Here is a 23,407-nt window from a genome sequence, read left to right as displayed (position 1 = left end):
TGGTGTTTTCAAGGAAAAGCAAGGAGGCTGAGTGGCTGGAGTGGAGTGGGCCTGGAGAAGATGTAAGAAATGAGGTCAAGAAACAACAGGGATCAAGTGTGTAGGCTTTGTAGACTCTGGTAAAGACTGGCTTTCCCTCTGGGAAATAGAGAGTCATTGTGGGGTTTTGAGCAGAGAAGTGATGTGATCTTATTTCTCTTTAATGGATTACTCTAGCTGCTATGTTGAAAATAGACTTGAGGGAAGTGCCAGGGTAGAAGCAGGGAGACCAGTTAGGAGGCTATTGCAATAATCCAAATAAGAAATGCAAAGTAAGACTTTGATCAGGTGGTGGCAGCAGAGGTGGTGAGAAGGAGTTAGATTCTGGATGTATTTCGAGGATAGAGCCAACAAGATTTATGACAGATTGGATGTGGGTGGTGAGCAAGAGTCAGGATGACTCCAAGGTTTTTGGTCCAGGCAAATTGAAAGGTGGAGTTGCCATTATCTGAAATGGGGAAGAAGGTGAGCAATTGAGAGGGAGACTTGGAGTTAAATTTTGAACAGATTGTAGTCAAATTGGTATTGGGATATTGGTGTTTGCAATTCCTGAAGGGGAACCATTCTGAGTGACCCTAAGACCCAGAGTGTAACCTGGGGATGGGTGTCTGAAGAGGAATAAAGTGAAATCATTATGACTGAATAATTTAGAACTCTGGAGGCTGAAAAGCTAATGAAATCTCCTAGGATGTTCTACGAGGATGGTGGCCCAGGCACGAGAGTAGGGAACGGGGTCAGGCCTTATGATGGATACTTTAAATACAAATGGTTAGAGGTCACACTAATATTAGCTTGAGGTGTGCAGAATTTTAATTGGGTGCAGATTAGTGTATACATTAGAAATAAGCAAGATATTAAAAGATCAAATTTGCTGAAACACATCAGATAACATTATGATAAAGGTGTTTGGAGTTTTATTTGAGATAGATTTACAATCCCATTGTAGCATAGATCAAAAACAGTAAGTTGATAAAGAAATCAGATAAATTTTCACAATTTAAATTTCAATTGTTTTATTAAAAAGCATTTTGGAAAGACATTCATATTTGGTTTTGGATAGGTTAAAGCTCAGTGACACCATTTACATCAATTTTTATAGCATTTTAGAGAGCATGGTCTTGTGACATCTTAGGATAAGTTTTCTGTTAGTCACAGCATGCCAACAAGTATCTTGTGCTCCATTCTCTGGCCATGTTTTCAGACTCAGTAACTTCAAATAAAATAAACTGCCAAGTTGAGAAATTAACATTTGATAAAGTTTTTGCAACATCATACCATTGAGCTGGTGGATGTCGCTTAAGCATCTGAATTCATTAGAGACTATTGAAATGATAATGCAGAATTATACAGGTTTTGCAGATGTAGTTCAATATTTATCTATATGTATTGAAACCTCACTTGAGGATAGAAAAATCAAGCAAGTTCTTGTCTTACATTTCCACTCAATAAATGAAGAGGAAGAGATAATGAGAAAGCTATATAATCCTTTAAAAAAAAAATTTCACCTTGTTTCTGACTGACAGTAACCCAATTCAGGCTTTTTACTCTTCATAAATGGAAGACAAGTAATCTAGATAGTACTGGCTATCTATAATTAAATATACAATATTGAAATCTATTTGCTTTGTGGAAATTATGTGTTTGTGGCTGATTAAAATATTCAGCTATGTAGGCTTCATCTTTTAGCTCAATAGAAAAATATAAATGACATTGGTGACTGAATTCCTACCAACGTGGCAAAGACATTCCCCAGACATACATAATTCACCTGCTGAATTGGAGATGATTCACCTTTCAGTGACTTCACAGGTGTTAACTTGGCCAAACAAAAAAGGGAAATCATCTTGTATTCATCTTTTGTTCCCTGAGGCAAGTTTTCAGTAAGATTGCTCGGGAAAAATATCACAATATACATATATAAGTCCATAGTATGTCTATTTGAATAATGAATTAGCACCACTGTCTGAGAGGTGAAAACTATTCAATGTATATTTTCTGGAAAATAACTAAATTGAGTTCCTCTTAACTAAATCAGAAAGAGAAGGAATCCTCAATCAGGATTTCATGTAGTACTGTATCACTCAAAGGAAAACTGATTGTATAGTGGTACTCAAATAAAATGGGTCCAAAGAAAAATTATGAGAGAAACGTACCGATCAGTGATCTGGACCAAACAGACATGTGGCTGTGAAATCCAGGCAGTTGCTTGGTGACGAGGTCACCATCAGATAGTCATGGCTTATGTGCAGTAATGTGAGAATGGCCATGGGGAGGAATGGCCTGGGTTATGGGTCTTGCAGGAGTCCCACTGCTTGTGCCATTGCTCAAACTTCTGACTGCCCTGTGCAGCCGGTGCCAGGTCAGCAGTACTCTCTGCTCTGAATCAGTGTCAGCACTGGTCTCTCTAATGTAGTACCTTTCTTTAAAAAATGCTTTGTGAAGCTGCTGGTTAGCACTGTTCTTACTTCTGTAGTTAATATTCACCACATATTCCCCTTCTTTTGTGGAGAGATAAAGAAATTAAGGAAAATCACTCTCCATAAGTCCACAATCTGAAGACATGGAGGCTGAGGAGGCAGACCTGAATGAATAAGTGGATCATATGATAGGGCTAGATCTTAAATTTGGATACAGGAGACTTAAGGTAAACCATAGAAGATTGTTGTTTATACATGTAGCTCTTTTGCTAAATATAAATGTGGCATGTTAAGATTAATAAATCTGAATGTAATGTACAGAATGTACTAGAACAGGAAAAAATTGGTGTTTACTGAGAGCTGAAGGTTACATCAAAAATCTAAAAAGTAATATTTTTGCATCATCTTAAAGTTTGCAAACAGTTTTGGCACATACATCATCTCATCTTTGCAATAACCTGTGGGGTAGATACAAAAGATGATGTTATTTTCATTTTCCAGATGAGGAAATAGGAGCCTGTTTCCTGGTCAGACAGGCTTAGTCAGCTGTGAGTGGCAGAGCTGGTATTCCCACCTGTTACCCTCAACCCCAGTTCCATTGCTCCTAACATGATTGTATCCTGGATAAACATGGTATCAAGAATGGAGAGGCCAAGCGCGGTGGCTCACACCTGTTATCCCAACACTGTGGGAGGCCGAGGTGGGCGGATCACCTGAGGTCAGGAGTTCGAGACCAGCCCGGCCAACATGGTGAAACCCCATCTCTACTAAAAATGCAAAAATTAGATGGGTGTGGTGGTGCGTGCCTGTAAACCCAGCTACTGGGGAGACTGAGGCATGAGAATCACTTGAACCTAGGAGGTGGAGGTTGCAGTGAGCCAAGATTGCCCCACTGCACTCCATCCTGCACAACAGAACAAGACATTGTCTCAAAAAAAAAAAAAAAAAGGAGAGTGAAATTTGGGAGGCTGAGGCAGGCAGATCACTTGAGGTCAGGAGTTTGAGACCAGCCTGGCCATCATGGCAAAAGCCTCTCTCTACTAAAAATACAAAAATCAGCCTGGCGTGGTGGTGGGCACCTGTAATCCCAGCTGCTCAGGGGGCTGAAGCAGAAGAATTGCTTGAACCTAGGAGGCAGAGGTTGCAGTGAGCCAAGATCATACCACTACACTCCAACCTGAGCAACAGAGAGAGACTCTGTCTCAAAAAAAAAAAAAAGGATGGAGAGTGAGAGAAAACTCAGAGACTTTGAAATAAGAAGTGAAAGAGGCTGGGCACAGTGGCTCACACCTGTAATCCCAGCACCTTGGGAGACCGAGGCAGGCAGATCATTTGAGGTCAGGAGTGCGAGACCAGCCTGGCCAACATGGTGAAACCTGTCTCTACTAAAAACACAAAAATTAGCTGGGCATGGTGGCGGGCACCTGTAATCCCAGCTACTCGGGAGGCTGAGGCAGGAGAATCACTTGAACCAGGGAGGCAGAGGTTGTGGTGAGCCAAGATCATGCCATTGCACTTCAGCCTGGGTGACAGAGCAAGACTCTGTCTCAAAAAAATTAAAAAAAGAAGAAGAAATGAAAGAAACTTGGCAATTGATTGGGTGTTTCTGATAAAGAAACAGAAGAAGGAAAAGGTGATTCCTAGGTTTCTAAAACCTGGAAGAGGAGGACAGTGAGATTATAATATAAGCAGCTGATGTTGGCAACATGCCTACTATGTGCCAGGCCGTGTGCCAAGCATTTTGCCATATTGCCTTATTAAATCCTTACAACTCTTTGAAGGTAGATCGTATAATTATTATTCTCATTTTAGAAAAGGGTGTGCATGAAAGTTGCTCTCACTTTTAGAAAAAGAAAAAAATCTTCCCTCCAAAACAAGGCTAAGCTCAACTGGACTCACTGGCCTATGCTGACAGTACCTGGGGCCTGGGACAGTGGTTTGGTGTTCTTGTGTGTATGGATGTATTACAATGTCAGACACAAAGTAACTAAGCCGTGCTCCTGGCGGTTATGATGCTTGCAAATCCAGCACTGCCAAACTGTTTAGTGCCTCCTAGGTGCTTTGCCTGTGGTTAGAACAAGCTTCACTAAGTGGATAGTTTTGCCTTGGCCCTGCCTTTAAGGCAGTCTGCCATGTCATCAAGAGACATAGGTAAGAATGCTCTCCTCCTTAGTTATGATTTAAAAATAAAAGTATAACAAAGTATAATTATCAAATGACTATTAGTAGAAATGTTGCATTTATATACACTATTTAGATTACAATTCTTAAATACAATGTCTTTCCTTCTTGTTACTTGTAATTAATTAGTATCAGTCACTGTCCAGTGTGAGCCTGGCATTGCCCTTAGGTTAACCAGTTCACATCCTGAACTTCTGTTGGTGCCCAGGGTATTTGTCTGAAACCCTGATTATTTACATCTCCCTCTAACTTTCAAATTTGTCTCCAATCTCATCTAAAACTATTAATACTTGAGAAAAGGCCTTTCCCCAATTTCCTGCTTCTAATCCCTTTATCCTCTTTCTTTCTTGGAAAAGTAGAGGAAAATGGTTTACATATCAAATAAAGTAAATAGTATATGAAAAAAAAAAAAACCTCTTTCTAAGGGCTCCAAACTCTGTGGATATCTACCTGCTGGTTATTTATTCACTAAGCTGCACATAGCAATCCCCTAGCAACCATAAACATCATGGATAAAATCCCAACTCTTCTCCAATACCACCTGTTTGTAGGTAGTCATCCTTCTTTTAAAAGACTTGGGAGTTATACAAGGAATAAGTGCCAGAGTTTAGTTCTTTTTGAAAATAAATTTAAAGAAATCATAAGTTTTCACAGGGCTGTAAAGAGGTTTCTTCCCAGTGGTCCTTCACTCCAAGGCTGCATTGGAGATTATGCTGGTGAGGAAGCTTTGGTCTCGTAGGTCTTTGGCCCCAAGGCAAAAGGTCATGGCTGTAAGTGTCTTTCTTCCTGATCCCCTCTAGGATTGTGAAGATGTCCAGTCCCAATCTGAACATTGTGACCTTACTGGGCAGTTGTCTCACTTACAGTAGCGCTTACCTCTTTGGGATTCAGGATGTTTTAGTGGGGAGCTCAATGGAAACTCTCATTCAGGTAGGTGAAGTTTTAAAATTTGGTTTTGACTATAAAGTTTTGATTATTTTTTTAAACCAGCTGCTCCCGTGGGTGGTGGTTTCCTTTATCCTTGGAGTGGGCACTTTTCGAGGGAATCCCAGAACACTTGGTGAGGTTCACTCTGTACCTCGTGCGCTCTGTGGGACCCAGACCCTACAGATCAGAGTGTGTGGAGAACTGATAAAGGTTCCTCTTGTGACTCTTCTGTCCCCTTCCACCCATAGACAAGACTGTCCATGCTGTGCATTGGGACCTCCCTTGTGTTTGGCCCCATTCTGGGAAAGAGCTGGCGACTCTACAAGGTGTTTACCCAAAGGGTCCCGGACAAGAGAGTGGTGAGTAGGCAGCAAGTACACAATGCTTGACTGTAGATGGCAGCTTCAGCATTGGTTAACAGCTAGAGAAGCTCATGCACATTACTGAGCCTAGCCCCTTTCAGGACATCCAAAGTTCTTGTTTCTCATTCCAAACCCTGGAATCATGCAGCCTCATAAGGCCTCAGGTCTGGAAGGCTGTGGATCAGTGCTGTTGAAGATAGGGCTTCAAACGTGGGCTCTGGTTCCTATGTACCCCAGGCCCTGTGGGGACATGTGAGCTGGCCAATACCTGGCACCAGTGTGAGGCAGAACAAGATACCCAGAGACTGTTGTTTGGCACAGGTGTGAGCTGGAAGTGAAGGGAGGAAGAGTGATTACAGAGAAACTATAGCAAGTAAGTAGTTATTTCCTTCCCTGGAGTCCAGTTCTTTTCTATGTAGAAGGCAGTTCTCTGTACTGAGAAGGATGTGCCCAAAGCAGTGAGCAAAGAAGAGCAGATAGAATCAACCCTAAGTTATGTAGCAGCCAGATCACCGACATGTCCCTGATATCAGTCATCAACTTAACCACATTTCCCCATTTTATCAGGTTGTCTGATGAGACTGCTCAAACCTCAATTCCTGACCATTATCCTCATTGGGTATAGGCCTTGCCCAGACCCAATATATCATTCAGTTGGTGTTTACTTCTCTGGAATGATGGGAATTTATTTTAGCAAATGTTATTGAATCATGGTGCATACTTACCAAAAGCTCAGCTGTGAGCAACCATACCTATGAAGAAGATTGCCTAAAAGGACAAAAACTGCATTCATCCCTCAAGAACACCAATTTCTTTTTTAAACAGCTTTACTGAAGTATAACTGACATGCAGTGAACTGCACATATTTAAAGCATATGATTTGATAAATTGTGACATGGATATACAACCAAGAAACATGGTGCATAATGAACATATCCCTCATCTTCAAAAGCTTCCTTGCAACCCTTTGTTATCTCCCTCCCCTGTCCAATCCTTATATCCCTTGTTCCTATCCTCAGAAAATCATTGATTTGCTTTCTGTCACTGTAGATGAGTTTGCATTTTCCAGAGTTTTACATAAATGGAACCATGCAGTATGGACTCTGTTTTCTCTGGCTTATTTTACTCACATAATTGTTTTTATGAATATTATAGTTATTTATCTATGTTGTGTGCATCAATAGTTATTTCTTTGTTATTGCTGAGTAGTATTACAATGCATAGACACAATTTGCTTATCTGTAGATGGATGTTTGGGTTATCGCCAGTTGTGGTGATTAAAATTAAAGCTGCTATGAACATTCGTGTACAAAGTCTTTGTTTAGACATAGGCTTTTATTTCTCTTGGGTGAAAACCTAAGAGTATGGTTGGATCATATGGTAAGTGTATATTTAACTTCTTAAGTAACGGTCAGACTGTTTTTCGAAGTGGTTGTACCATTCTGCATTTCCACCAGCAATGTATGAGAGTCCATTTCCTCCACATTCTTGGCAACATTTGATTTGATCAGTCTTTTTCATTTTAGGCATTCTAATAGGTATGTGTGGTAGTATCTCATTATGCTTTCAAATTTGCATTTCTCTAATGCAGTATTGAGCATTTCTTCACTTGCTTATTTGCCATCCATACACCTTCTTTGGCAAACTTTCTGTTCAAATCTTCCACCCATTTTTTTTTTTTTTTTCTGAGACAGAGTTTCATTCTTTCGCCCAGGCCGGAGTGCAGTGGTGTGATCTTGGCTCACTGCAACCTCTGCCTTCTGGTTTCCAGCAATTCTCCTGCCTCAGCCTCCCAAGTAGCTGGGATTACAGGCACCCACCAGCATACCCGGCTAATTTTTGTATTTTTAGTAGAGATGGGGTTTCATCATGTTGACCAGGCTGGTCTCGAACTCCTGACCTCGTGATCCACCTGCCTTGGCCTCCCAAAGTGCTGGGATTACAGGCGTGAGCCACCACACCCAGCCTCACTCATTTTTAAATTGGATTTTTTGTTGTCTTATTATTGAGTTTTGTGAGTTCTTTTTATATTCTGGATACAAACCCTTTATCAGATGTATGATTTGCGAAGATTTTCTTCCAGTTTGTTCTTTTGTTCCTTTTACTTTCATTTACTTCAGAATGTCTTTCAAAGATAAGACATTTCTCATTCTGATGAAGTTGAATTTACCAATGTGTTCTTTGTTTTTAGGTTTCTTGTTTATTTGTTTGTTTGTTTTTGTATTTTTAGTAGAGACGGGGCTTTACCATGTTGGCCAGGCTGGTCTCAAACTCCTGGCCTCAAGTGATTCACCAGCCTCAGCCTCCCAAAGTTCCAGGATTACAGGCATGAGCCACCACACCCGGCCCCAATGTGTTCTTTTATGGATCATGTTTTTGGTATTATATTTAAGAAATTTTTGCCTAACTTAAGGCCCCAAAAGGTTTTCTCATGTGTTTACTTCCAGAAATTTTAGAGTTTTAGCTTTGACATTTAGGCCTATGATCCATTTTGAGTTAATTTTGGTATATGGTATGATGTATTGATTGAATTTTAGTTTTTTACATATAGACATTTGATTATTCCAACACCATTTGTTGAAAAGATTGTCCTTTCTTCACTGAATTACCTTTGTGCCTTTGTTAAATCAGTTGTCCATAAGTGTGTAGATCTATTTCTGGACCCTCCATTCTGTCTCACTGATGTGTCTATCTCAACAGCAATGCCATATTACCCTGATTACTGTAGCTTTATACTAAATCTTGAAATCAGGTAGTATTACTTCTTTGACTTCTCTTTCAATGCTGTTTTGGCTAATCTGGGTCCTTTGAATGCCCATGTGAATTTTTGATTCAGTTTACTGATTTCTACAAAAATTCTTTTGGGATTATGTTGAATCTAATAGATCAAATTATGGAGAACTGGCTTCTTACTAATGTTGTGTCCTTTGACCCATGAACCCATTTATTTAGGTCTTTAATTTTTCCCATCATTTTTTTGTACTTTTCGATATTGCTCTTTCACATCTTTCATCAAACTTATTTCTAGGGATTTTATATTTTTATGCTATTTTATATGTTACTATTTTTTTAAATTTCACTTTCCAGTTTGTTGCTAATAAATAGAAATATAATTATTATTTTTTTTTGAGATGGAGTCTCACTCTGTCGCTTAGGCTGGAGTGCAGTGGTATGATCTCGGCTTACCGCAACCTCCGCCTCCCAGGTTCAAGCAATTCTCCTACCTCAGCCTCCCAAGTAGCTAGGATTACAGGTGCCTGCTACCACACCTGGTTAGTTTTTGTATTTTTAGTAGAGATGAGGTTTTACCGTTTTGGCCAGGTTGGTCTCAAACTCCCAACCTCAGATGATCCGCCTTCCTTGGCCTCCCGAAGTTCTGGGATTACAGGCATTAGCCACCATGCCTGGCCACAGAAATATAATTAATTTTTATATGCTTAGCTTGTATACTGCAACCTTGCTAAACTACATGTTAGTTCTAGCAGCTTTTTTATAGAGTCTATCAGATTTTCTACAAAGATGATCATATCAGCAGTGAATAAAGATAATTTATTTCTAATCTCTTGTCTGATTGCACTGGCTAGATACAATAGTACAATCTGAATAGAAGTGGTGAGAGCAGATATATTTGTTATTCTTGATCCTATGGGGAAAACAGTCAAAACTAAGAATGATATTAGCAGTAGTTTTATTGTAAATTCCATTTATCCAGTTGGGGCAGTACTATTCTATTCTTATTTTGCTGAGAGTTTTAATCAAGAACTGATGTTGGGTTTTGTCAAAAGCTTTTTCTGGGTCTATTGAGATGATCATACAGTTTTTCTTTTCTTAGTTTATTCACATGGTGGATTATGTTAAATGGTTTTTTTTTTAAACCCTTACACAATCGACTTTATTTTTTAGAGTAGTTTTAAGTTAACATAAAAATTGAGCAGAAGGTACAGAGGTTTTACATATACAGTCTTTCCCCACACATGCATAGCCTCTCCCATTATCAATATTCCTCATCAGAGTATATACTTATTACAATTGATGGAACTACATTAATACATCATTATCACCCAGAGTTTGTACTTGACATTAGGGTTCACTTTTGGTGTTGTACATTTTATGGGTCTGGACAAATGTGCAATGACATGTATCTACCATTACAGTGTCATACAGAGTAGTTTTACTGCCCTAAAAATCCTCTATGCTTCTGCTCATTATCTCTTTCTCTCCCCATATGTTAAATGATTTAGGGTGTCAAACCAACCTTCCATCCCTGGGATTAGCTTCACTTGGTCATGATACATTATCCTCTTCATATATTGTTGGACACACTTTTATAAAAACTTTGTTTAGAATTTGTACATTCATGTTTTTAATACATATTGCTCTGTGGTTGCCTTGTAATATATTTTTCTAGTTTTGGTATCAGGGTAATGTTGGCTTTATAAAATGAGTTGGGAACTATTCCCTTCTTTTCAATTTCAGGAATAATTTCTATAGAATAGCATAATTGGCACTCATGTATAAGTACCTTACAATAGTATGCTTCCTTTTATCCCCATTCCTATCTTTGCTGTTACATGTTATAGGCCCCATGCAATTCTTTTGTTTAATAAATCAATTATCTTTAAAAATATTTTATTTTTTTATTTTTAAGACCCAGGACAACATGCTGAATTTTGTTATTTTCTTTAATGATATTTAAGTAATGAAAACTAATCATGTATTTTTCTGTTTAGTTACCATTTCCAGTGTTCTTAATTTCCTGTATAGATCCACATTTTTATCTCATATTATTTTCCTTTGCCTGAAGGATATCTAACATTCCAGTGTGGGTGTGCTACTACTGAATTCTTTCAGCTTTTGATTATCTGAAAAAGTCTTTATTTTGCCTTCATTTCTGAAAGATATATTACTGAGTATAGAATTCTAGACTGAAATTTTCTTTTCTTCTTCTAGTACTTTCAAGATGTTCCTGCACTGTCTTCTCACTTGGCCTTGTATCTGATGAGAAGTGTCAGGTTTATTTTATGTCTACACAAAATGTGTCTTTCTTCACTGCTTGCTTTGGGTAGTTTCCCTTTATCACTGGTTTTGAACAGTTTGATTAGGCAATTGGTTTGTTTTTAATTTTACAAACACCTTGAATCACGTAACTGGTTGTGCTTCTTTTCACTGGTTGTCAAAAGCTCAGATCCACATTTCTTCTGCTCCAATTAGTAAATGCTATTATATATACACTCTTCATCTGAGCCTTCATCATAATTCCCTTTATTTTCTCTCTTCCCTGTTGTTAAATATTTTAATCCTATCACAGTATATATTTTTCTCAATTTTATTTTTGTAGTCACAAACTAACACATTCTCTTCATCCTAAGTCAAATACGGATGGTCCCTGACATAAAACAGTTCAACTTACAGGTTTTCTATTTTACAATGGTGTGAAAGCAATCCACATTCAGTAGAAACCATACTTAAAATACCCATACAACCACTCTGTTTTTCACTTTCAGCACAGTAGTCAATACATTTTATGAGATATTCAACACTTCATTATAAATTAAATTAAGCTTTGTTTTAGATGATTTTGCCCAGGTGTAGGCTAATATAAGTGTTCTGAGCACATTAAAGGTAGGCTAGGTTAAGCTGCAATGTTTGGTAGCCTAGGTGTATTAAATGCATTTTTGACTTATGATATTTTCAACTTATTATGGGTTTATCCAGACATAACCCCATCATAAGTCAAGATCATAAGTCAATCTGTAATTCATATGTATATAATGAAAATGCTAATGATTCTTCCTGCATCTCTGAGTCCCACCCTCTCAGTTAATAGTTATTAACATTGTGGTGTGACATTCATATCTATGTGCTTATATAAACATATAGAAATAATAGTTTATTTATTTTATAAAACACCTTGAGTCCTTTGTGGGAAAAGGTAGGATATGAAGAAGTTAGACAAATGGAAATGTGTAATGCTAATAATGATATCAGCATAGAAGTCATTGTAAATGTTTGGTGTCTGTTTCATTTTTGATAGCTACATTTGAAGCTCCTTGGGAGGGCTGACCTTGGAGCATATAGCTGAGAGCACATGGGATACTCTAGCCCCTGTGTCATTTAGCCAGTCAACAAGGAGAAGTTTTGACCTTGACTCTTTTGCAGATTATCAAAGACCTGCAGTTGCTGGGGTTGGTGGCAGCCCTGTTGATGGCTGATGTGATCCTGCTCATGACGTGGGTGCTGACTGATCCCATCCAGTGCCTCCAGATTCTCAGTGTCAGTATGACGGTGAGGGGCCAAATCCCTAGGGAATCTCATCCCCAAACTGGACTGACCTCTGTGGATACACAGGAGTCATCCTTGCAACAAGAAGATAAAGGACTCCAAGAGGAGGGAGAGTCAGGAGTTGTGGCTTCCATGTAATTCTTGCCCTAGTCTGCTGCCACTCCCACTGCTCCTCCTGCCCGAGTGTCTCTTTGTGGGCATACAATGAGATATCAGCATGCTGGAATCTGCTTGGCAGTTCTGCCACTTCCACATTATCAATAATTAAAACTTTCAGCTATCGGCAGTTACCTTCCCCTAATTGTAGAGGTGGAGGTAGTAGTTTAAGGTGGCCTTTGGAGTCAGTCAACCCTGGTTCAAATCCCAGCCCTACCAAGCTCACCAGTTGTGTGACCTTGGGAAAGTTATGTAACCTCTCTAAGTCTGTTTCCTAATTGGTAAAATTGAGATAATAATACTACCTATCTCATAGGGTTGTGGCAAAGATTAAATGAAACAATGTAGGTAAAAGACTTAACCATGTCCAGTACATACTATTCAATTAACAAGAAGTATGGCCGGGCACGGTGGCTCACGCCTGTAATCCCAGCATTTTGAGAGGCTGAGGCAGGCAGCTCACTTGAGGTGAGGAGTTTGAGACCAGCCTGGCCAACATGATGAAACCATGTCTCTACCAAAAATACAAAAATTAGCCAGGCGTGGTGGCATATGCCTGTAATCCCAGCTACTTGGGAAGCTGAGGCAGGAGAATCTCTTGAACCCAGGAAGCAGAGGTTGCAGTGAGCTGAGATTGCACCACTGCACTCCAGCCTGGGTGACAGAGTGAGACCCTGCCACCAAAAAAAAAAAAAAAAAAAAATTATTATATATCTCCAGCCTCACGAGGGGCTGAGGAATACAGTGGAATCATGGAATCGTGACATTGCAAGATTAATGTTTAAGGATTCAATGATTTGCAAAAAGCAGGTGCATAATGAAATAGTTTATAGTTTTGTTGAGGCACTAATTTGATTGGGGTAGCAAAGCACATAAATGAGGGGTAAGCCCTAGTGTCACCAAGCACACAGCTGTTAGCCCAACTTTATCATCTCTTCTCCTAACACGTAGTCACTCTCATTTAGGTTCTAGTGGAGTCACCTAAATGCTGCAGTTTTTACATACTGAGGGGGTATCATGTACTGTAGAAGAATTCATGCTCCAGGATGTTCACAAAGATCTGCTTTGTGTTCCTGGTAATTGTGGGCACCTCCACTTCTGACTCTGTGTCCCTTCTAGGTGATAGGGAAAGACGTGTCCTGCACTTCGACCAGCACCCACTTCTGTGCTTCCCGGTATTCCGATGTTTGGATTGCTCTCATTTGGGGATGCAAGGTTGGTAACCACATCTGATATGGTCTCTGTCACCAAGAAAATGGATATGAAGAGGGAATTACAGGAATTAACGAGATGATGTCTGCAAAGAATCTTGAACTCAGAGGAGACCTCTGTTGATGCATAAACTTCAAAGCCATGACTGTTTTTACTTTTCTATTTGTATTTGTTTGGGGGAGACCCTCCAACTCTTTAGACTCCCTCATTCAGTCCTCCCCCAAATCATCTGGAATTCACCCACTGTTTCTCCTATTTATTGGTCTGGTTTCTTAATTGATTTGACAATACCAGTTTTCCCTTCGTCTTCCCTGCAAGAGGAATTATGAGGAGAAATTTGACCCAGCTTTATTTGTTCTCCTAAGTGCCCTTATTATGTCTCTTGTGTGTTTCTTCAAGATTTGGGCCAAGGTGTCCTGGTGCCTTTCACCCACCTGACTTTCTCCCTCTGGTTGGAAGCAAGACTGGCTCTGAGACAGATGGTAGCATTCACAGGGCCCTTTGAGGGGTTCCACCTGTCTCACAGTGTCTCCCATACTGCCCCAAATCTCTCACCATTAGACTCATTTGTCTCTGTTAGATGGGCAAAAGTAGAATATTATTTCCAGAAGGTAGAGGATACCTGCATGGAGCACTGAGGATGGTCCTCAGAACAGGACAGCTGGTTTTCAGCTTAGGGAGACAGAGAGCTGGTGCTGAGGGGTACAGGGCAGTCCTGATTCCATAAACAAGCAAGTCCTGCCTGACAGCAGACTACCTGTTGACTATCAGGGCAGAGAGGTCTGGTTGACTGATTACTGGCAGAGGAAAAGGAGGAGTTTTTGTAGAAATAAGTACCCTTTAAGGGTAAACTCTGGCCGGGCACAGTGGCTCACACCTGTAATCCCAGCACTTTGGGAGGCTGAGGTGGGTGGATCACTTAAGGTCAGGAGTTCGAGACCAGCCTGGCCAAACATGGTGAAACTCTGCCTCTACTAAAAATATAGAAATTAGCTGGCTGTGGTGGTATGCACCTATAATCCCAGCTACTCGGGAGGCTGAGGCAGGAGAATCACTTGAACCTGGGAGGCAGAGGTTACAGTGAGCCAAGATTGCGCCACTGCACTCCATCCTGGGCAACAGAGCGAGACTCTATCTCAATAAAAAAAAGGGGGGGAGGTAAACTTTACCCACTCCACCACTAAGAAAGTATTAGAAGTTGTTGCTTGTGAGGAACAGGTTTAGGGGTGGGCCAGACTAGGGCAGGGAAACATTCCTTTTTAACTATGTGCAAATATTACTTTGACAGAAATATTTTTTAAAAGAAGACTCTAGGAAGTGAACAGCTCTTGATCTCCAGAATCTTGCTAATGGTTAACAAAGGAGCTTTAGTTGTGACAGATCAGGGTTTGAATCTGACTCCGCCCCTGGCTAGCCGACCCTGAGCCTCATTTAACCTCTCTGAGCCTCAGTTTCCAAATTTTAAAATGCGGATGATGATAATATCCCCTCAGAACTGTTCTGTCTCTAAAGAGTTAATGCATGTTAAGAGTTTTCAGCCGCTCCTGGTCCATAGCAAGAGCTCAATAAATGTTAGATATTATTATTACTATTCTTCCACTGCCCCCAGACACTTCTGGAAAATACATTGCCTCTGTTGGTTCCTTGAGTCCCTGTAGAAGAGTGTGTCCTCCCTAGCCCAGAAAGCCAGCACTTCCCCCATAGCTACTTACTTTGTAACTCAATTTGATTTATTTTCTCCATTGCCTTTTATATACTCTCATTTCCATTTTATTTTACTGTAACATCTTTCTGTAGGAAAAAGAAGGAAAAGGATGGAGCATCAGGAAACTTACTGAGCCAGACCCCATAGACTCCCTGGTCAGTGAGAAGCTCCTCAGGAGGACCCCAATCTCCACATTGAGTTCTAGGACCCCCGCTCTCTGTCAACTGCCCCCTACCCCACACTTCTCAGCAGTTAAGGCCAGTGATATGCAAGGATCAAATATGACTCACTCAGACACCAGCCAGGAATGTATAGACATTTGATTCACACCCATTTCCCCTTTAACAAGAATTTTAATGGAATTAAAATCTTTTAGTGGAATCATATCTGAACATTTCAAAATCACAGAATTAATTTCATTTGCCTTTTATTAAATTAGCAATGATCCAACTCTGCTGAATACCACCTGATGGCATCAGTTACCCAAAAGTTGGGCTTCCCTGGTCTCCTGACTTATGTGTCCTCTAGTCATTGAAGATCTCAGGGTGGCCACATTTCGCCCTCAGGCCCCATTTGGGACACTGGGCATTAGGGGAACCTGGAAGGTATCTCTTCCATGCTGACTCCTTCCCTTCTGGCACAGCCAGTTCTCCAAAATATGTTCTTTAGTGTCACCCAGGAAGGTGGAGTTGACCACGTCATATGATTTGAGGGTCACCAGCAGGTGTCCTGCTGATACCTGACTTTATTTTCATTATTAGTTCTCCCTCTGAATCCCACAGTCCCACCCCCACCTCGTCTCCCATGGCATCTTCACGTTCTGAGTCATCAACATGAACATTTTTAGGCTGGGCGCAGTGGCTCACGCCGGTAATCCCAGCACTTTGGGAGGCTAAGGCGGTTGGATCACCTGAGGTCAGGAGTTTGAGACCAGCCTGACCAACATGGTGAAACCCCGTCTCTACTAAAAATACAAAATTAGCCCAGCATGGTGGCACAAGCCTGTAATCCCAGCTACTCGGGGGCTGAGACAGGAGAATCGCTTGAACCCGGGAGACGGAGGTTGCAGTGAGCAGAGATCATGCCATTGCACTTCAGCCTGGGCAACAAGAGCAAAATTCCATCTCAAAAAAAAAAAAAAAAAAAAAGATTTTTGTGCTTACCTTAAATCTACCTACCAGACCAAGTGTTAAAAGCCAGGACCATGACTTCTTTGTGTCACTATTTTCTGCCCTACACGTACTATGGCACTGCGCACATAGTCAGAAAGGTGAACCTAATTGAATCTATGTGTTATGTATTATTGACTAAAGCTTTGATTTCTGTATGAATGCAGCTCCTATGGAGGGGGCAGCACTTTAAGGTGCTATGAGTTATTTTCTCCTTAGTACAAATGACAACTCTGAGAGCAGGTTTATATTCATAGGAAGGAGAACAGAATAGGGCCCTGGGTTCCTTGTAGGGGAGCAAGAAATGTCACAAAAAGGGTGAGAACTATAGATGGAGCTTTCGCTGTCTGTGCCTGCCCCACAGTCTTGCCTGGGTCCCAGCCTGCCTTTGTTCTCCCCTTTTTTTACCCTTCATCTCCCATAAACACTCACTGGCATGGAGCCGCTGCTAGCCTGTAGAGATCCTTTGTGTAAATTTTTTAAAGGCCCATCCCTTCTAGTCAGATGCAGTCTTGCAGGTGCAAGGCTTGGCAAGCAGATGGTGCCTTTGGGCAAATTAGAGAAAAGAGCCCCTTCCTCTGGGCACTGCCCTGGCTGTGGCACGTGACTTGACAAGCAGATCAGAGGTCACTTTCAGCTTCCCTGTGCACCCTCAGCTTTGAGCAGGGCAACACCGGACAATGGCTGTGGTAGCACTCACTATCAGAGGTTCTGTGGGCCCACTGTCCTCCAAGTGCCCAACAGCTCTTTCTGTAGGGATACTAACCCACCCACATGATCCTGTCCTATGCCTTGTCTCAGAAGAGTCTTATTTAATGGCTGACTTGCTGACTTCTGATAAACTAATTCTCAGCAAAGGAGAGGAAAATAACATTTATTAAGTACCTAGTAGGTATAAGGGGCTGCCCTGAGGGTTTTCTTATGTGATATCTTAGTAAATCCTCATAGTAGTCCTTAAGGTAGGTATTATTATCCTAATTTTACAGATGAGGAAATTGGTTGCAAACCTACTGCTCGTTGACCTCTTGTTCCACTTCTCTGAGCCTCCGTCACCTCTTTACCCCCCAGGGCCTGCTCCTGCTGTATGGTGCCTACCTGGCTGGCCTGACTGGCCATGTCAGCTCCCCTCCTGTGAATCAGTCCTTAACCATCATGGTGGGGGTCAACCTCCTTGTACTGGCTGCTGGGCTGCTTTTTGTAGTCACCAGATACTTGCATTCCTGGCCCAACCTGGTCTTTGGACTCACATCTGGAGGGATCTTTGTTTGTACAACTACAATCAACTGCTTCATCTTCATTCCCCAGGTATGGATTTTGCAGGGCTGGTCCTCTTAGTCACTCTAGAGTTTTTCACTGACAAATTGCTCATTTTGTTTTCTACTGATACCTTTCCATGCCACTTATTGGAGAGTCAGAAAGCAGACGGGATCCTAGTGAGCTGGTTGCCTTTGTCCTTTCTCACTGTCCTGGTCAGCAAGGGGGACAAGCCAGAGTGGTCCAAGCAGTGGTGGCAGCCCCTGTTTGCACTCTTCCACACATGTGGTGCCTGTCCCTTGGGGGGGCTGCCTCGCAGTCCTGCTTTTCCATCCACCCTCTGGTCTGCTGCACTCGTTCCCCATCCTCCCCTCATTTCCATCATGTTATTAATACTTCTTTCACTAGCCTGGGAGCAAGGAACCTTTATATTTTTCCAATTGGGGATTGCAGACTCACAGGAAAAAATCCATTTAGATGGAACTTTATGATTTGAAATGCTTTCCCTTTCTTTTTATTGGAGGAAAATACAGAACATTTCTCTGCTTTTTACAATAAGGAGAGGTAGAAACTAAATAAAAATATGTTTCATATTATGGGGATTTTAAAAAATCAAATGAGGGAGGAAGACAGAAGCAGAAATAGCCAGATAGCAAAGAAGAAAGGGAGTCAGAGGGAACAGAGAAGGAATCCTAGGCTCAGAAAGCAAAGGGATGTGGGATTGTTCATGCTACACCCTGGGGACCATCGAGCCACATATATCTAGGTTAATGAACTTGGCACTAGGTACTTTCTTGTTTCCCTCCTAGTTCTCCTTTTCTTCCCTCTGAGACCTCCCTCATCCCACTCCTCCTTCAAGACCCTGTCCTGATTCCCATTGCAACTTCCAGTTGACTGTAAACTAATTCCTTATGATGGAGCTAACTGATAATGTAAGTGTTGGCTGATGGCACGTTACAGTGTATTTGTGGAAGGGAAGAGTGCACTTTGGGTCATGATGGTATGACATGGGCATAGCCCTGTTACGATTCTTCTCTATCACAAATCCTCATTACAGTACTCAACAGAATACATAAATATGGAAAAATCTGCAGCAGCAGCACTAGAAACGATGGATGGCTATTGCCTCTGTGCCAGAAACTGGAGGAATTTTTGCCAAATCTTAATGCCGTAAAAATTGGAATGAAGGAAGCCATTTAGAGCTGAGGCTTGTTTGTCTGGGATGAGGCAGAAATGGGCTCTGAGAAGCAAGGACTGTTTCTCCCTGGGAGACCGGGGGCGGGGGCGGGGCGGGTGGGCAGGGGGAAGGGTAGGCAGGTACCTTTTGGGAAGCCCACCCCTTAGGCCCTGCAGCCAATATTGTTGGATTGGTAGCGATCAACAATGCAGAGAACTGGTGCTGAAGGGTACAAGGCAGTCCTGATTCCATAAACAAGCAAGCCCTGCCTGACAGCAGCCTACCTGTTGACTGTCAGGGCGGAGAGGCCTGGTTGACTGATTACTGGCAGAGGAAAAGGAGGAGTTTTTGTAGAAATAAGTACCCTTTAAGGGTAAACTCTGGCCAGGCACAGTGGCTCACACCTGTAATCCCAGCACTTGGTGAGGCTGAGGTAGGTGTATCACTTGAGGTTAGGAGTTCGAGACCAGCCTGGCCAACATGGTGAAACTCTGTTTCTACTAAAAATATGAAAATTAGCTGGGCATGGTGGTGCACGCCTATAATCCCAGCTACTCGGGAGGCTGAGGCAGGAAAATCACTTGAACCCGGGAGGCAGAGGTTGCAGTGAGCCGAGATTGTGCCACTGCCCTCCAGCCTGGGCAACAGAGCTGCTAACCCCTTTCTTCCTTGCTTGCCTGCACTATAGAGACAGCAACAGCTAGACTCTTCTTTTGCCAGCTTCCCATAGAGATGGGAGTGCCTATATGACACCATTTTGAACACTAGAGGTTTTCTGAGAAGCTTCTGAGAAAGCTTTTGCTTTCCTGAAAAAGGTTATAAGCATGGCTAACATCACCCTTTTTACCTTCTTCCTGCCTTGAATGTATGTGATTCCTAGAGCTATGGCAGCTCTCTTGTGAACATGAGGAAAAGACTAAGAGAATATAGTTATAATACTAGGAAGATACCGCTCTTTCCATGTAAGATTATAAATTCTGGAGGAAATGATCTATGAAGGGAATCTGCAGTTCACAAGAAGAGGACTACAAATGTCTAAAGATTTAGAGAAGCTGCCTTCCTCTGAAGTAGAAGTGTTTAGAAGATACCAGACTTGTCAATAGAATTCAAAGGATATTGTCTCTTTTCAACTAAAGCAAACTATCATGAAAAAAAGCTAATCTTAATAAAATATTGAATAAGGATTAAAAATATGGTATTAAATTTAAAATCCCAATAGAAGCATTGACTGGGCAATTAGACACTACAAAATATTGAATTAGTGAATTACTTTAAGGAAACAGAAAATAAGGAAACAAATGAGAGACTAGATAAGAAAATATGGAAAATGGCCAGATGCAGTACCTCATGCCTGTAATCCCAGCATTTTGGGAGGCCGATGTGGGCGGATCACCTGAGGTCAGGGGTTCGAAACCAGCCTGACCAACATGGTGAAACCCCATCTCTACTAAAAATACAAAAATTAGCTGGGCGTTGTGGCATCCATCTGTAATCCCAGCTACTAGGGAGACTGAGGCAGGAGAATCGCCTGAACCCAGGAGGCAGAGGTTGCAGTGAGCCAAGATCACGCCATTGCACTCCAGCCTGGGCAACAAGAGCGAAAATCTGTCTCAAAAAATAAAATAAAAAGAAAAAAATAAAATATGGAAAACATCTAGGAATACAATTGAGAGCTGATAGGAGTCTCTGAAAGAGAACAAAATAATTTGGGGCAGAAGTCATTATCAAAGAGCTATCAGAGGAAAGCGTTTCTGAACAAACAAAGCCTTGGTCAGAAAACTGAATGAATTGGCAATCTCCATGATGGCGCCCTGCTTACTGCTCCTCTCTCCATCCTCACCTCTCACCACTGCCCCCTTGCATCGTAAGCCTCAGCCACATCACTTCCCCTTTGCCTGGTGTTTGAGTCCTCAGCAGCTAGGACAATTGTGACATCTGGGTACTCTACACACAAAAATGCAGGATGAAGTGCTGCTTGAAATCTGCCTTCCAGGTTTTCACTAAGCAAGAAACACTTGATTTGTTGAATTGGGAATGGAAATGGAATGATTATGAAGTACAGGAATTGGGTGGATGGACTGCACTGGCCTTGCTTTCCTTCTGTCTCACTCCCTCTTTCCCTCCTAGCTTTCTTAAGCTTCCTTTCTCTTACTCTGTCTTTCCTCTTCCATTTTCTCCCTTGTGTTTTTTTTTTTTTCTCCTCTGGAACTAACTGACCATGATGTGAAACTAAAAAATATATTTTGTAGTCTGTTGTATTTTAGGTTTAGATGGTAAGTAGTTCTTTTTCAAAATATAAAAGAAACTGAGGTTTGTTAGGTTTCTGTGTGTTTCCCTCTGGCTCAGAGGTCTTTGGTAGAAGAACGATTCTCCCTGTGATACTTGCACTGTGTATTCCTAGAAGAGAATTTGGGAAAGTAATTTGAGTAAATTTGGGAAAGTGCGAGAGGGGAACTATCTGGGTAAGGGTTGGGGGTTGCAGCAAAACGGGGTTCCTTCTTGCCAGTGAGCTTTCAGACATGACTGTGATGGGAGGAGTTTGTGAAAGCAAAGGCACAGATACCCCCAGGGCAGCGAGGCAGCGCCAGAGAGCGGGTGAAATGGATGACATTACTAAGGAGACAAGGGGCCCAAGAAGCCTTCTTTACACAGGCACTCAGGAAATGCCTGAGTGTTTATGCCAAGCACTGAGGTCATCACTAGAAGTCAGCCAGCCGCTGCTGTTCTGACCTGAATATGACCCATCCCCCAGCCCTCTGCTCCCTCAGAGAGGCAGGCAGGTCCTAAGGTAGGACATTGTTTTCTCTCTCCTCTAACCCCGAAAGCATTTCATCTGCTCCTCCCTGAAGATGTGCAGGCCTTTCTAATCTGCCTTATAATTATACGTATATGTCCCAGCACCCCTACTAGACCAGTGAGCATTTTAAAGAAAGCTTCCTTCATTTGTTCATGCATGCATCCATCCATCCACTTATTAACTGCTGGGTACATGTACTTAAACACAGGGTCCGCCTCTAGGTCTAGTGGGGAGCAAACATGAAAGGAATTATCATACATGTGTTAAGAGCTTTGAGAAAGGCCTTCCCCAGCCCATTTGAGAACTCGGTGGCACCTTCTCAGAAAATGAGGCTGGGCATGGTGGCTCATGCTTATAATCCCAGCACTTTTCAAGGCTGAGGCGGGTGGATCGCTTGAGCCCAAGAGTTCGAGAGCAACCTGGTCAACATGGTGAAACCTGGTCTCTGCAAAAAATGCAAAAATTGGCTAGATGTGGTGGCTCACGCCTGTAATTCCAGCAGTTTGGGAGGCCAAGGCGGGCAGATCACCTGAAGTCAGGAGTTTGAGACCAGCCTGGCCAACATGGTAAAACCCCGTCTCTACTAAAAATACAAAAAATTAGCTGGGTGTGGTGGCGGGCGCCTGTAATCCAGCTACTTGGGAGGCTGAGGCAGGAGAGTTGCTTAAACCGGGAGACAAGGGTTGCAGTGAGCCGAGATTGTGCCATTGCACTCCAGCCAGAGACAGAGTGAGACTGTCTCAAAAAATATAAAGCAAAAATTAGCCAGGCATGGTGGTGCATGCCTCTGGTCCCAGCTACCCAGGAGGCTGAAGTAGGAGGATCACCTGAGCCCAGGAGGTTGAGGCTGCAGTGAGCTGTGATTGTGCTACTGCACTCCAGACAGAGTAAGACCCTGTCTCAAAAAAAAAAAAAAAAAAAGAAGGAAGGAAGGGAGAGAGGGAGAGAGGGAGGGAGGGAAGGAGAGAGGGAGGGAGGGAAGGAGGGAGGTAGGAAGGAAGGAAGGAAGGAAGATGAGGTGTTCGAGCTCAGTCTTGAAGGAAACATAAGAGTTCATTGAAGAGATGGGGGAAAGTAGGTGGCATTTCTGATGGAATAACATCATGACCAGAGGCAGGGAGGCTAGAAAGAGAGTAGGGTATGTTTGGAGCACCACGGTCTTTGTTATTTTTGAAGCACAAATGGAAACCAGGGGGAGAATGACAGGACTGGGGAGAGACACACCTGGGGAGCTTCTGAGGCCCTGCTGGACCCTGTTAAAGAGTTGACATTTAGTCCCACCATATTAGTTTCCCACTGCTGCTATAACAAATCCCCACAAGCTTAGTGGCTTAAAATAATACAAATTTATTATCTTAAAATTTTGGAGGTCAGAAATCTGAAATAGGTCTTATTTGGCTAAACTTAAGGTGTCAGGAAGTCTGTATTCCCTCCAGAGATGCAAGGGGAGAATCTGTTTCCTTGTCTTTTTCAGCTTCTAGAGGCCGTCTGCATTCTTGTGCTTATTGTCCCCTCCTCCACCTTCTGAGCCAGCCAGGTTCAAATCTGCCAGAAGAGATTCAAATCTTTCTCTCTCTCGCCCCTGTTTCCATTGTCACATCTCCTTCTCCAACTCTGGCTCTCCTCCCTCCCTCCTATAAGGATTCTTGTGATTACATTGGGCCCACTTGGATAATCCAGAATAATCACCCCTCTTGAAATCCTTAATTACATTTGCAAAGTCCCTTTT

The 23,407-nt window shown here is 42.0% G+C and overlaps 1 protein-coding gene across 3 annotated transcripts in view; it reads left to right on the top strand.

Moving 5' to 3' along the window:
- GPR156 (G protein-coupled receptor 156) overlaps positions 1-23,407 on the top strand; it is a 132,984-nt gene that overhangs the window by 87,134 nt on the left and 22,443 nt on the right. For 2 of the 3 annotated variants that reach the window (XR_008624849.1, XM_003825161.5), the window contains exons 4-8: positions 5,438-5,567; positions 5,813-5,923; positions 12,086-12,211; positions 13,484-13,579; positions 17,519-17,755. Coding sequence is in view for 2 of the 3 variants with exons in the window: in XM_003825161.5 (XP_003825209.2) it covers positions 5,438-5,567; positions 5,813-5,923; positions 12,086-12,211; positions 13,484-13,579; positions 17,519-17,755 (700 nt within the window). In the remaining variant the exon portion in view is untranslated. The remainder of the gene's footprint in view (positions 1-5,437; positions 5,568-5,812; positions 5,924-12,085; positions 12,212-13,483; positions 13,580-17,518; positions 17,756-23,407) is intronic. The other variant, XM_055110335.2, reaches the window with a different exon arrangement.

This window comes from Pan paniscus, chromosome 2 (assembly GCF_029289425.2).
Source record: "Pan paniscus chromosome 2, NHGRI_mPanPan1-v2.0_pri, whole genome shotgun sequence".
NCBI classification, from domain to species: domain Eukaryota; kingdom Metazoa; phylum Chordata; class Mammalia; order Primates; family Hominidae; genus Pan; species Pan paniscus.
Note: the sequence above shows the minus strand (reverse complement) of the source record. Positions and strands in the feature narration are given on the sequence as shown.